The sequence below is a fragment of the Nilaparvata lugens genome, chromosome 3 (assembly GCF_014356525.2).
Source record: "Nilaparvata lugens isolate BPH chromosome 3, ASM1435652v1, whole genome shotgun sequence".
NCBI lineage: Eukaryota > Metazoa > Arthropoda > Insecta > Hemiptera > Delphacidae > Nilaparvata > Nilaparvata lugens.
The window spans coordinates 57,490,264-57,504,404 of NC_052506.1; the positions used below are offsets into that span (position 1 = coordinate 57,490,264).

Sequence of the window (14,141 nt, forward strand, 5' to 3'; positions counted from 1 at the left end):
TATTTATTTATAAGCAAATATTTACATTTACCTTTACACCATGGATATTATAAGCTTACGTAATTAATATAATTTATTATTCCATCTGAATAAATCAATGAACTTATCTGGTTTATACTGGATTATTGTTCTGTAACCCTCTATAGTCTGTTCATCAAAAGGAGAGACAAAACAAAGTGTGTGCTTGTGTAAAAGTACAAAAGTAATGAATCATATCAGATATTAATAGCTATTTATTAGAATAAGTATAAAATAAGCTGATATGTGTCATTAATTTTATAGTAACACGAGTTATGAAGATACTTTTCCTTTCTATGAACAGATTATAAATATTTTATATTATTTATCATCCATTGACCTTTTGTGAAAGGAATATTGGGATTTGTCAAGACACTATAATAAGTGTTTCGACCGGGTAACTAATATATCTTAGAGATGGAGTAATTATATGAATTGACTCCAAAGAACCCGCAAGTGATCATTGAATTCAGAACATCAGACGTTCTGATGTATATAAACACCTCACCAACTCTCTTCAATTTGATTCTAAATGTTTTCAATTTCAGCCTTATAGTATCATAGAGAATGATTCCCAAAATTCTAACTCCTCATAATATAGTGTGGTTCGATGATGATCATCTCAAAGATGGTGACGTCTTCATGTTTCATACGTTCTCAGACCGTTCTATAAAAAACTAATATAAGAGGAGCGTAAGTCGACGAAACAAATTTACTACTCCTGAATAACGCTTGAATTCAACCAAATATGAAACTTTCAAGACATGACATTGACAACCTTACGATGACATCTGAATAGCTGTTCAATCTAATTTGAGAATATCCAAAGTCTTTTTGAAGTGATCTCAAAGACTTGGGCACAGGAATTTTGACTTCTTCATTGGACTGATAATGTTTCCGTTTGGTTTTAGACCCTCTTCTAGGGGTGCAAAAGGATGGATGTTTCGTGGTCGATGCTTTGAGAAGGTTATGAAAGGATATCCCACTCCAGTTTCTGGGATTTTTTTTTCATGACACCAGTGTTGTCATGAAGCAAGATTCAGTCAAGAGCTCACAGCGTTTCATTGGAAACTTTTATGGCAACTTTACAACTATTCAACTCATTTTTAAACAATCAAACTATTCAAACAATTGTATTTGTACACTTTCAACATTCTTTAGTTATGTTTTCCACGTTTCTCACCTTCCACGACTACAAATCTGATCACAGTACGTTGCTGTTCCACGATGCAGGTCAAAAGCAGACACGCTATCATTGACTGGGTAAATTATCGAACCATATCGAAATATGGTTGAACAACTACTCAGATGTCATAGGAAGGTAGCCAACTTTATATCCTGAAAGTTTAGTGTGGATGAATTCAAAAATGTATTTAGGAGTAGTAATCTGTTTCGTCAAATTACGCTCCTTGTATATTAGTTTGTTTATAGAGAGGCTTGAGAAGCGGTTGGTTCTTTGGTCGTTCGGGTCTCTAATCGCTCAGATAAGAGGCATGCGCTACTGGCTACTCCCATTGGATAGGTGTCACTTTGGACGGCTCCGCTAAATATCATGAATTTAAAATTACAAATTTATTCCAGGAAGTTTGGGGACCTTCTTGAGTAGTAAGTTTTCCCACCCAGGGCCGGATCTACCAATTCTTCTAGGGGGGGGGGGAAGCTTTACTTTTGGCGCCCCCTCACGATGACCATCACCGACGGATTTACAAAATGTGAGCGATTATTACTATATTAGTCCTATACGAGGTTGAATTAGAAGGCATTTTTGACCGAGCGAAGTGAGGTCTAAGATTCAAGTCGACGATTTGGCATTACTCTTTATGTTTAAATGTTTATATGTTTTTATGATGCGCATTTACGGCGAAACGCGGAAATAGATTTTCATGAAATTAGACAGGTATGTTCCTTTTTAGATTGCGCGTCGACGTATATACAAGGTTTTTGAAAATTTTGCATTTCAAGGATAATATAAAAGGAAAAAGGAGCCTCCTTCATACGCCAATATTACCGTAAAAATCAGACTATAGAATATTATTATTAATCATAAATCAGCTGTCTAGTGGACTATAATACTACCCGTTCAAAAACAACGAACATCTTGAAAATGTATCTTTCCATTAACGTTAGTAGACAGTTGAATATAATACTACCCGTTCAAAAACATCGAACATCTTGAAAATTGTATCTTTCCATCAACGTTGTAGACAGTTGCAGTCAGACCTGACAACAGTGCTCACACTCACACTCCGGGACGACACGTCACAGTACGATATAGGACAGAAAGCTCTATGTTTATTAGGATTTTTTCTAGACATTTTTAATTGATAAATTATTTATTAATTTCTGAGAAAACATAACAACAGGTCAATGTAACTCACTGAGCGCGAGGTCTATTTAACAGAACTACTAGTTAATGATAATATAAGTTGTGTCATTGTTCATTTTCATTTACATACATAATTGAAAACAATGCTGAAACAATTAGGCCAGTTTCACACGGCAGAGACCTCGCTCCTGGAATATCATATTACGGAAGATCATATTTCATATTTTGCAGCTCTCCTGTACTTTCACATGGGGATCTTACGAATAAGCCGACAGATCTAACAACTATGCCGACGTTTGCTCAAAGTATGACTCATCACTTTTTCTCAAAGTCTAACTTCCATAGAAATGTTTAAGTGAAAACGTTGCGCGCAAACCTTCTGCCATGAGGAGACAAATAAATTTATGAAAAGCTTGATAGCTTGAATAGTGATCTGATATTTGTTACACGTTTTTATTCTAAGACATAATATGTCTTAGACTAATTTTTAATGTTTCTTCAATCGGCAGGAAAACTTTGGTTTTTCAAAGTTATCTTACTCCCTTATTTTGGGGTATTTTCAGAAATCAAGATAAATAACCTACCAAATTTCCTACACTAATACAGTGTAAGTTGTATTATAATAGCTACAGTACTTACGTACTGTATAGTACAGTACCTGTTCGTTTTTACCGTATATAATTATATGATAATAGAAAGCTTTATTAAAAACAGCCATAACTTCCTTGTTTTCGGATATTTTCGAAAACGGGACTTACGCTTTAAAGAATTTGGGGTCGCTGAATCCAAATCCGAAATCTTCTATCTATATTTTTAAGGAAGTTAGACTTTGAGAAAAAAGTGATGAGTCATACTTTGAGCAAACGGCGGCGTAGTTCTTAGATCTTGCCTCTGCTTGCCTCGAGGGGAAAAGACGTGACAAAACGAGGTTCCTGGATAGGAGTCAACATGTGAAAGACACGATTTGACTCAATGTACTTCGACAAAAAAACGTGAACACTGTTCAGTGTTCAAGTTGCACGTCTCCTATCATGTGAAAGTAGCCTTAAAGTCCCAACTTTAAAATATATGAATATTGCTATTAACACGGGATTATATAAATTAAGTATTTTTACAGTATAGTATAAATAAGTAGGTAGATAATAATAGTGAAAAGAATATAATTTAATCAATAAATATTCACAAAATGCATAATTGACCGAGCGAAGTGAGATCTAAGATTCAAGCCGGCGGTTTGGCATTTCTCTTAGACCCAGTTGCACAAAAGCCGGTTAAATTTTAACCGTGATTAACTTCACGAGAACCAATCAGAGAATGCGTTTTTGATAAAACGGCTTCTCTGATTGGTTCTCGCGGAATTAATCACGGTTAAAATTTAACCGGCTTTTGTGCAACCGGGCCATAATGTTTGAATGTTTATATGTTGCGCATTTACGGCGAAACGCGGTAATAGATTTTCATGAAATTTCACAGGTATGTTCCTTTTTTAATTGCGCGTCGACGTATATACAAGGTTTTTGGAAATTTTGCATTTCAAGGATAATATGAAGGGAAAAAGGAGCCTCCTTTATACGCCAATATTAAGAGTAAAAATCTGGTGTGGCGCACTTACAAAACTTTCCTTGCTGTTATGAGAATTGATCACCTGACGCTAGTGTTCACGCGCATCTCAAGTCTACTTATAAACAAAGATCTGAGTCAGCTGGTGACAATAACGCTGGAGACATACGAGCTCTGCTATCTCTTCATAGTTAATCATTTAATAGAATCAACAGTTGCCAACAGTTTGCAATTGGATAATCACATTTTCTCGAATTTCGAGCTTATTTTCAATTTTAGGTGACAATGTTACTGAACTTTAATTGTAGAGATTTTCATGCTCAATCTTTTCCACTTGAAATATTTTGTTTAAATTGTATCTGAAGCCTGATAATTGAAAATCTAAAATCAAACTTTGCATGGATTGGGCGAAGCTCCTGAAATTTTTACAGATATGGGACTTGTGACAGTTGATACAGCTTATCAATGACTATTTTAGGTATAAATTTAATCAAAGTCGTTGGTGCCGTTTTCAAGAAAATCGCGAAAAACTCTGTTTTTGACAACACTTTCTCCATTTTAGCCGCCATCTTGAAGTGCATTTGATCGAAATTGTTCGTGTCGGATCCTTATAGGGGAAGGACCTTAAGTTCCAAATTTCAAGTCATTCCGTTGATTGGGGGATGAGATATCGTGTAGCCTACACAGACGCACATACACTCATAATTATACACACACACACACACCAATACCCAAATATCACTTTTTTGGACTCAGGGGACCTTGAAACTTTTAGAAATTGGGGTACCTTAATTTTTTTCGGAAAGCAATACTTTCCTTACCTATGGTAATAGGGCAAGGAAAGTAAAAATCAGACTATAGAATTATTCATCATAAATCAGCTGACAAGTGATTACACAGATGTGTGGAGAAGCCAGTCTATTGCTGTATTTCCATAAGGTCTACAGTTTCAATCAGGTACTTGTGGATGAGAATACTGCGTGAGGTCTACTGTTCACAGAACTACTAGTTTACGATAAACAGAATATACAACGAATGACAGATATGGAGTTCTTGATCATTACAGTACAGTCCGGTTACTTAAGGGATTTCGTGGGCAATTCGTGAAGATGGAAACAGACCTAAATATTCTGATTCTAGGGTACCTCAGGATATCCGAACCACTTGATGCGCATTTGGGGGTCGCGACTGGGCCTCGTAATGGCCGATTCAAAATGGCGGATCCATCATTAATTAAAACGGTCATAGAATGGTTACCATCCATGATAGAGACCTCTAGTAAACGCGAATCGAATCACAATGAACTATTCTACCAAGTTTGATATTACACATTTCCACCAAAAACATGATTTTAACCTACAAAAATGCACTTTTCCAAAATCATTCAATTTTTCACGAGTTTTTTCTGAATAACTACTTTTAATGACAATTTTTGGATATAAAGTACCAAACAAAACTTCTTTGGCATGTACTCTAGGATTAAAATCAATAACTTGACTCTCAGTTATAATTGAAATAATTTTTTTTCAAAACAAAACTACTCAAAACAGGGAGATTAATTAAACATTAACAGACACAACTATAAAGTAAATATAAAAAAAATAAAAATCAAGTGATATCACTTGAAAATGGCATCAATGTCCGAAACATGTGATAAAATATTTCAAAAAGGGTACTGAGATTTTTATTTTTATTTATATTTATATAACAAGTAGCCCTATACAGAAAAGTGATAAACAACTATAACGATTTGAAAATCATCAGTCCTAGTGTGATATTATATTTGCTATCCATAGTTCATTTTATTTTAGATATAATCATATTGTATATATAATTATTATTCCGAGTCGTTGTGAGGCAGCCTTGTGCAGATTGCTGAGCAGGATGAGCAGAATGTTGTCGCGTGGCTCAAACATATTCCTTGATGACATTTTCCACAGGAATAGTTTGATAGCCTGCGTTTTACTGTTTCGGCTGTACAATCACAGCATCTGGACCTTTTAGCTGTAGGTGGTGGCTCTATGGGTTTGTTATCAGTGGGAAGACATCTCTTCAAGCGAGCTTGCAATGATGAGTGAATACAAATTGAAGACTGGCTTCTTCTTTCAATCTGTGGTAAGCACAATTCATGTGCCAACTGTTTCAGAAAGTGTCTCCTGGGCATTGCTTCCAGTTGATTCCCAAGGTAAATCACTTGCGAATTTATCCCCCCTATATTGAGTAAACTGTAAAAGATCACCATAGGCCATCTTCGAGTCACTGTATGTGACACACATCTGGTCTGCAGTGTCCACTCCACCTTTGTTTGCGTTGTAATATGTTATTATCTCGGGCTTTGCTGCAGTCCCAGTGTCTTCATCAATCGCGTTGTCATTGTGCATTGATGACACAAGAATGACACATCTTTTTTTGCGAGGGATGTATGACGTCAATGACATTCCATCACAAAAACCAAAAATGCTTGAGTATTGAGCTCTTCCCTTTGTGTTCACAAAATCTGCTGGCAAGGCTGTCTTATTTTACAGTCCCTAAAAATGATAGCTTTTTATTTTTCAATTCCTTGAACCACTTATCTGCAGTTATATTCCTGCCTGTTCCAATAACTGGCTCTATCATTTTCATGACAACATCACTTGGTTTGTGGCTCTTCATAAATGGGCCTTCTAGCTGTTTACCTGCATACACCTCCAAGTTGAGAGTATAAACCATCCTGGAGTCTACTAGCGCAAATAACTTCATGCCATATTTATTTGGCTTGGATGGGATGTATTGACGAAAAGGGCAACGGCCGCGAAAACCTGGTAGCATCTCATCCACTGTAAGGCTCGCACCAGGGATGTAGCATTTCTTACAATTACTGACAAACTGTTCAGAAAAATCTTGATTTGGTGCCAATCGATCACAAGCTTGTCGTACTGCTCTAGTGTTACTGTCATCAAAACGGAGACAACGAAGCAAAAACTTGAACCTTTTTAAATTCATGACAAGTCCAAATTTTTCTCAATTCTTCCCCCATAATTCTTCAAGGACCAAACGATTTGTTTTGTACGACCCTGCTAAATGAAGGAGGCCAATAAAAGCCTTCAGTTCAATGCTATCAGTGAATTTCGCATCTCTTTCTCCCGAGTATTTATCTCTAACTTTATTCACATACTGGTTCGTAAACCAAACTATGGCTTCCAACATTTCATCTGGAAACAATTTTTTCCAACACTCAAGAGCAGTGGTGGCGTTTTTGGCATCCCCTTTCACACCAGAAAGGTGTGTGATAATATTATGGCTGCTTGCTCGTCTTCTTTGATTAGGATGTCTATGCCATTTTGTTTTTTTTGTCCCGCCCTATAAAAAAATCTTGCTCACCTGTATCCTCTTCTTCACACTCATCTGAAGACGAATCATTCACTCTCAGAATCTCCAGACCTCTCTTTAATTTTGTCTTGAAAGTCGATATCACTTTCCTCTCCTAGATCCTCGGTTGCAGCAGGGTCTTCATCGTCACTCAGCAGCATGCTGATCTCCTCCAGGTGGTTTGGGTCCGAAAAATTGGGTCTGAAAAGGACATATTCGTGCCAAATCTCATAGAATTCTATCAACACGTTTGGCCGTAAATGCGTTACATACATACAGACAAAAGAAAATTCGAGTTGAAACATAGTTTGTAAGAAGGTACTTCATAGTTTGAAATATTCTTCAAAGCACATTATTATTTTTAGGCCTGATTCCTAAAACTCCTTCATGTGATGCATCATAGTTTCACGAGAAGCTATGAAATTGATCAAGAATTTAAGATTAATTAATGAATGAAGTACCTAAATCTTAAGATATAACAGCGTTATGCAGAGAAATAATAAGTTAGTTGATAGAGGAAATATATAGCTACAAGAAAAAAATAGATCCACATTATTTGATTAAGTTCTTAAATAATTCTTATTTTTCGGGCTTTCTTTGCTGAGAATGTGTTTATTATTTCATCAAAAGAAGCACTTTCTTGTTCAATATTTATGATGCTTAAATTTATTGAAGCTTCTCTCTCCAGATGCCACAGAAACTGGAAGTGTTACAAATATGTAATAATGTTGCCAACCCTTGCTCATACAGCGGAAGTATACTGCAGAGATAAAAATACTTTTTATTTTGTTCTGTTGGTTTTGCCAAAATATTTGAGTGAAAAAATTTAGAATGTGCGTGGAGAACTATATCACGCTATTGAAACTTAAAATCAACAATTACGTCAGATATAAACGCCTAAAACAGTTATCAGCTATATATTTTTATAAGAAAATGGTGGATATAATAATTTGAAGCCCCCTCCAACTCGGCGCCCGGTGCTCAAGCCCCCGCTGCCCCCCACGATCCGGCCCTGTTTTCACTGTCCACGCGCAAGCTTAAAGCTTATGTAAACATCACTCTCAGCCAAATATATATTTAATATATGTTAAAATATTTAATACTTGACATAAATACTGATGAAATTTTGAAGATAACTGGATATTTAAAAATTTGTTCGATTGTTGAAAATGTCTTCAAATTTTTATTTCAAGTAAATGTTTAACAATAGAAATAAAAACACATGGAACATACAAGTTCCTAGTTTAGAGTTTAATGTGTATATAATATATCAGAAAATGGAAACATTACAAATATTGATATTGACACATGAATATTTTAAAATGCAAAATTCTCAATGTTATTTACTCCTTTTAGAATCAGTTCTAGTTCTACTTTATACAACTGAAGATAAAGTGCAAATGAATAATAATTTATGGCAAGATTAGTCTAAAAACCAAATAAAATAAAAATAATATCAATATAACCTAATATTTATCCCTTTAAAATTTTTCACCTTGATATTCAACTTTTGATTTGTCGTTCTAGATGTTTTACTAAATTGAATCTTACTAAAAAATAATAATACAAGAAATGTAAGTCAAATTCACAAAGAAATAGATTAAAAAATAATATGAATGTACAGTATATTATAATTATGGTACATCGGTGATCAATATAAGTAAATCGTAATCGAAGAGTAATAGGACTTAACACACAAATACTTCGATGAACTTCGATGTTATGTCCAAGACTAGTTGGATAGATTTTTGCAGTAGAAATCCACGTTTTTCTCACAACAGAACATCTATAGATCCGATAATAAAGCCCAATAACGAATATCTTACAACATTTGTTCATTAAACCTTCCAAATACTTCAATAGCATTAATATTCTTCGATTTTTTTTTTCTCTTCCTTAAACTTCAATAAATCTACTCCTCCTTCTCTGTTTGATAATATCATATCAAATATACTGTATCTTGATTATAGCTGAATTTAATTCCCTATTTTCTTGGTGATTACAACAGAAAACTTTATCGACTGGAGGTTTAGTTCCTCAAGAAAAGAAATTGATAAAATTTAATTTCTAAATTTTTGAACTGAATAATTACTGTATAATAATGATATTTGAATAAGAATCACAATACGCTTTAAACCAAAAGGTTTAAAACGAAAGGTTTCACATTTAGTCAAAAGAGAAGTCAATGTAACGCCCAATTTATAGGCTGATGGTGAACTCCTAGTAATGAACCCTTTAACAATTTTATCTTTTTCTAATCGGTATAAATGTTGTGGTCTCGTATAAACCAAAACTGGAATAGTTCCTAAAATGATAAAAAATCAGGAATTTGTTCCGTGCACAAGAACACTTACATCAGTCAATTGAAAAACTGGATAAAATGAGAAAAGTCCATCTACCTACGGTACATGACTAGTAATTTTACTTACATCTTAAATAAAGTTTCAATTAATTTTATTCTATGCATAAAGTCCCAAAATTCCAACATTCATGCAACTTTTGAATGCGGCACTTTCGAATTCGATAATACTTCACCAGTTAACCCGTTTAATTAGACGTCTTCGTGACATTATTTTACAAGTTGCAGAACAATACAAAAATTATAATTATGAAATTAACTGAACTGGAGTTTACACTCTAAATAACCATATAATACTATAATATAAAGAGAGATGCAGCTACGGTATAAACGAACTAATACAATAGATTTGGAAATCGAAGTTTTTATTAAAATAAAAATGTGATAAACTACAAACCCTTGCTATGAATATTTAAAACTTGAGTAAAGGAAATCATATAACGTATGTTAGCACCAGTGAAACCATAATGGTTATTATTTTTATCCAATTGCAACAAAATAACTTAAATTCGCATCCTACAGTCATATTTTGTACAATAAAAAAATATTGAGCTACAAAATAACTCTTGAAAAATTGGTGATAAAAATCACTGGACCGCGTAAAATTACTCTTGATAAGAGATGGGGTGAAAAGAACCCATGTCATTGTAACTATTTAATTGCAAATAATTGAAGGAGAGGTCAGTTATGAGTATGTGACGAGTTCATCATTTTTTGAATAGTTTTTGTAACCTTTTACTCTTATCTTAGTGTATGAAAGATGCTGTTTCTTTTATAATGAATAATTAAATTTCGTGTTCGCTGTTTCTTCTTAACCTATGGCACAGGAATTGATACACCTGATACTTCAGTCACATTATGTACCTCATATTTTGATATGATGAATTGAAAAGAATTGACTAGCAAAGACATGATGGTTCACCCATTTCTTCTGGAGGTGAAATTTTGAACGATTCTTTGTCAACACTCTGAAGTTCCATCCTGGATCGATTGGACTGCACCAAATGCTGAGCTATGTCGGCGAACATCTCATCCACTCCTTCGCCAGTCTTACACGATGTCTTGTACGTGGCACTGATCAGGTTGTGACACTGCTCACTGTCAACAAAAATTGATAATACATATTATAAATTCTAGCTAATACATATAACTAGTGAACCCTCAAGCTGAAGAACTTGCTAAAAATATTCAACTAGCTGTTTTATTGAAAGTAGTGGAAAGTCAAGAGAAATCGTTCAAGTTGTATTGAGTTATTTTGTTATATTTTGATACAAATAAAAACATATTCAAGTTATATTAAATATTTATTGATTCCAAAAAGAACTAATTCGATGGTTATGTTTCATCACTCCGTCATCAGTGCATTCAATTAATAATCCAGCCGACAGCTGATTTGTAAAAATGAACTACTACAATTTGTTTCCTATGCACTTTCAATGTTATAGTGTTTCTACTTATATCCTCAAAAAGGACGAAGGAATGAGTAAATTCGATCTATTCAAATTAGAATTTGAAGAAAGCAATCATTAAAGATACGAACGTCGACTCAAGCCACTACCTCTGTAAACAAAGTCACAGTGCATTTTGGTGACGTCAGCACAGGTAGGGCAATGGTCCTACGCCAATAAAAATTTGTTGATTTCAGCTGATCTATATCAGCTAGTGTTTTTATTGGTGTAGGAGCCCTGCCTGTGCTGACGTTACGTTACCATCAACCAAAGTTAGTAGACAAAGTTACTAACGTTGACCATCAACCACCTGTCTTGCACTATGGCTTTATTTACGGAGGTAGTGCTCAAGTCCTTATTAATAAACAGCAACTCGCTATGCATGGGAATGCTCAGATAAATCCTATTTCTTTTTATTCTAGCTTTTTTAGAAATGCTACATTTATTTTACTCAGCTCTAACACTATTATTTTTCTTCCCTCTGATGTTTTCTATTCCAAACGAATATGCATGCATGTGTTATAAAAATAAAATAACTATAGAGTGATTTGGCTTGCTCAGGTCTGGTGACAGTTTTTTAGGCCACACCGGATTGGTTTCAGGGCCTTTGAAATCATTTACTAGTTGATTTCGATTTTTATGGGCCCGGGAGTCGGGCGTAAGAAAAACTAGAACACGGAAATGACCTGTGAAAAATATTTTGGCCGACCAGTAATCGTTTTATCAAAGCCAGCGTCTAAATCTTTTCTCTAGAGCAGGGGTTCCCAACAAAATGTTCTCCCCCTCATCAAGCCTCTATTGTTACAAATAACATATTTTTAACATTTTATTATTGCATCGTATTATTGATTTGACGCAATCATGAAAAAATAAGAATTATCTTAGTTTTTAGTATTTAATGGCATTTACCATCAGCCTGATACAGCTCCTAATAATGTTGAAAATTGCTCTCATTTATTACTATTTTATTGCTATGTCCTATGTCTATGTCTCATTCTATGTCCATAGATGCTAATTACATCATGACTGATAGGTTTGTCCTAAATATTTAATAACTAGGAATAATTACCAGAAGTTTTCCATGTCAGCTTCAGTGACTTGTGGTGTTTGACCTTCTAGATCAGACTTATTTCCACAGAGGAAAATCTTAGCATTTTCAGCATAAGAGACTATGTCCAACAGGTGCTGTGATAGTACATGAAAAGAAGCGGCATTGTCAAGAGCAAATACTAAGATTGCAGCCTCAGCAAACTTATAATAGCTAGATGTTATTGAAGCTACTCTTTCCATTCCCCCTGTATCCCATAACTGCAACTGGAAATTAAAAAAAATCAAATATTAATTGCTGGAAACTAATCATTTTAACGTAAAAATTTTCAATTATCAGAAGTTTAATCACGGACTGCCCTTGCTTATTGGCTGTTTTTCACAAGCACATACTTGTGGTTTCTCTTGCATTATTGATGAAATAGTTTACCAAAAATACCTATTCTTTTTAATATATTATGATAATAATAAATTTATTTCATTGCATTTTAGAAAAGCACAAACAGGATAGCCAGTCTCATAATATACTTCAGTATCCTATTAAAAACACATTTAGGTATTACTCAACTATGTTTTATAATCTTTCAATTTAATTTTAATATAAAAACTCAAATTTGATACTGTATCTATCATATACGGTAATAGCTCATATCATAAAATATCAAAATATCCTTTTTGAACGTTCAGTTCAAATGTCTCCTTTTTTCATCAATTGTTTGACTTGATTACATTGGTTTATAGATTTGCATATGCTGTAAGTATTCAGGGCTAGTTAGTAGCAATAAATTTAGTTTTCCGTTTTATACTGAGTAGCTGAGTACTGATGTTAATCTGAGAATAACGAAAGGTATAATTAGACATTTCAACTTGCATTTACATAAGCACATTTCCACAAACCCAATATATATATATATATATATATATATATTATATATATATATATATATATATATATTACAATATTGTAAACTTACTCTTATTTCTTTCCCACCAACATTGTAATCTTTATTGAAGTGGTCCAAACCTAGAGTTGACTGTCTGCTATTAGAAGATACAAAGTTGTTGAATGAATACCTTCGGAACAAAGAACTTTTTCCAACGCCAAATTCTCCACATAAAATAACTTTTTGCTCTGGTATTCGAACGGACGCCATAAAATCCAACAGTTATGTAATATTAAAAACTTAGAATATTTATAATTAAGCTAAACTGTATTTGTCTGGACTGTAAAACAGAACCATGATGTTTGAGGTTATGACTCAAATATCATTTTACAACTTCAAAGTTTCATTTCCTTGACATTGAACAGTAAAATTTGGATTTCAATTACAAATTAAAAGACTTTCTTCTTATAAATGATCTATTATTCATTTAAATTTAAGCACAGAACGAAATACGGATAAGACCAAACACTACTCTAAAATGCAAACAGTTCCAAGCTCAACTAGCTCACAGCTGTAAATCAGCTGTCTGCTGCCTCCATTCACTTCCAAAAAAGTAAATAATAGAACATACAGAATTATCTGTTTAAATTTGAACATTGATTGTTTGTTTATTACTCGATATGATTCGATTTTTATTTAATGATCTTGATTAATTAAATCACCTCTAGTTAAAAACTTTACACTAAAAAAATTGAAAAATTAAATTGCTTAAATTGGATGTAGACGATTTATAGGTTGATTGAAGAGTGTTAATTTACTGCGCGAAGTGAGGTCTGAGATTCAAGTGGATGGTTTTGTATTTCTCTTTTTTGTATTAACTATACTTATAAAATTCTTATCTCACTGTCTCACTGATCACGATTTCTGGAAAACTACTGGATGTATTGCAACAAAACTTAGAATATAGCTTCCTTATACGTACTAGGTGCTCACTAAGAAATTTTATAGCGATATTTCAACTCTAAGGGTGGTTTTAAAGGGTTTAAAGTTCGCCTTTTAGCATGTATATTCTTCTTCTCCCTATCTCTTAATTATAATTGAAATGTCCATATCATATGTTACTATAGAACTATAATCTAGAGAGAGTACCT

General features: G+C 33.8%; 1 protein-coding gene across 1 annotated transcript; it reads right to left on the bottom strand.

The window, feature by feature from the left end:
* Positions 1 to 8,482: 8,482 nt before the first annotated feature.
* Positions 8,483 to 13,856, bottom strand: LOC111051736 (ras-related protein Rab-19). The gene is made up of 3 exons (XM_039424125.1): positions 13,081 to 13,856; positions 12,129 to 12,373; positions 8,483 to 10,709 (listed from the first exon to the last, which is right to left on the bottom strand). Exons 1-3 carry the CDS (start codon positions 13,258 to 13,260, stop codon positions 10,511 to 10,513), a joined length of 624 nt encoding a protein of 207 aa, XP_039280059.1. The 5' UTR covers positions 13,261 to 13,856; the 3' UTR covers positions 8,483 to 10,510.
* Positions 13,857 to 14,141: the final 285 nt, after the last annotated feature.

Coding starts and splice junctions, on each gene's coding strand:
- LOC111051736 (XM_039424125.1), bottom strand. CDS start 13,260: ATGGCGTCCGTTCGAATACCAGAGCAAAAAGTTATTTTATGTGGAGAA. Junction 12,374..13,080: donor TTGGTGGGAAAGAAATAAGA/GTAAGTTTACAA, acceptor TTTAATTTCCAG/TTGCAGTTATGGGATACAGG. Junction 10,710..12,128: donor GCTGACATGGAAAACTTCTG/GTAATTATTCCT, acceptor TTTTGTTGACAG/TGAGCAGTGTCACAACCTGA.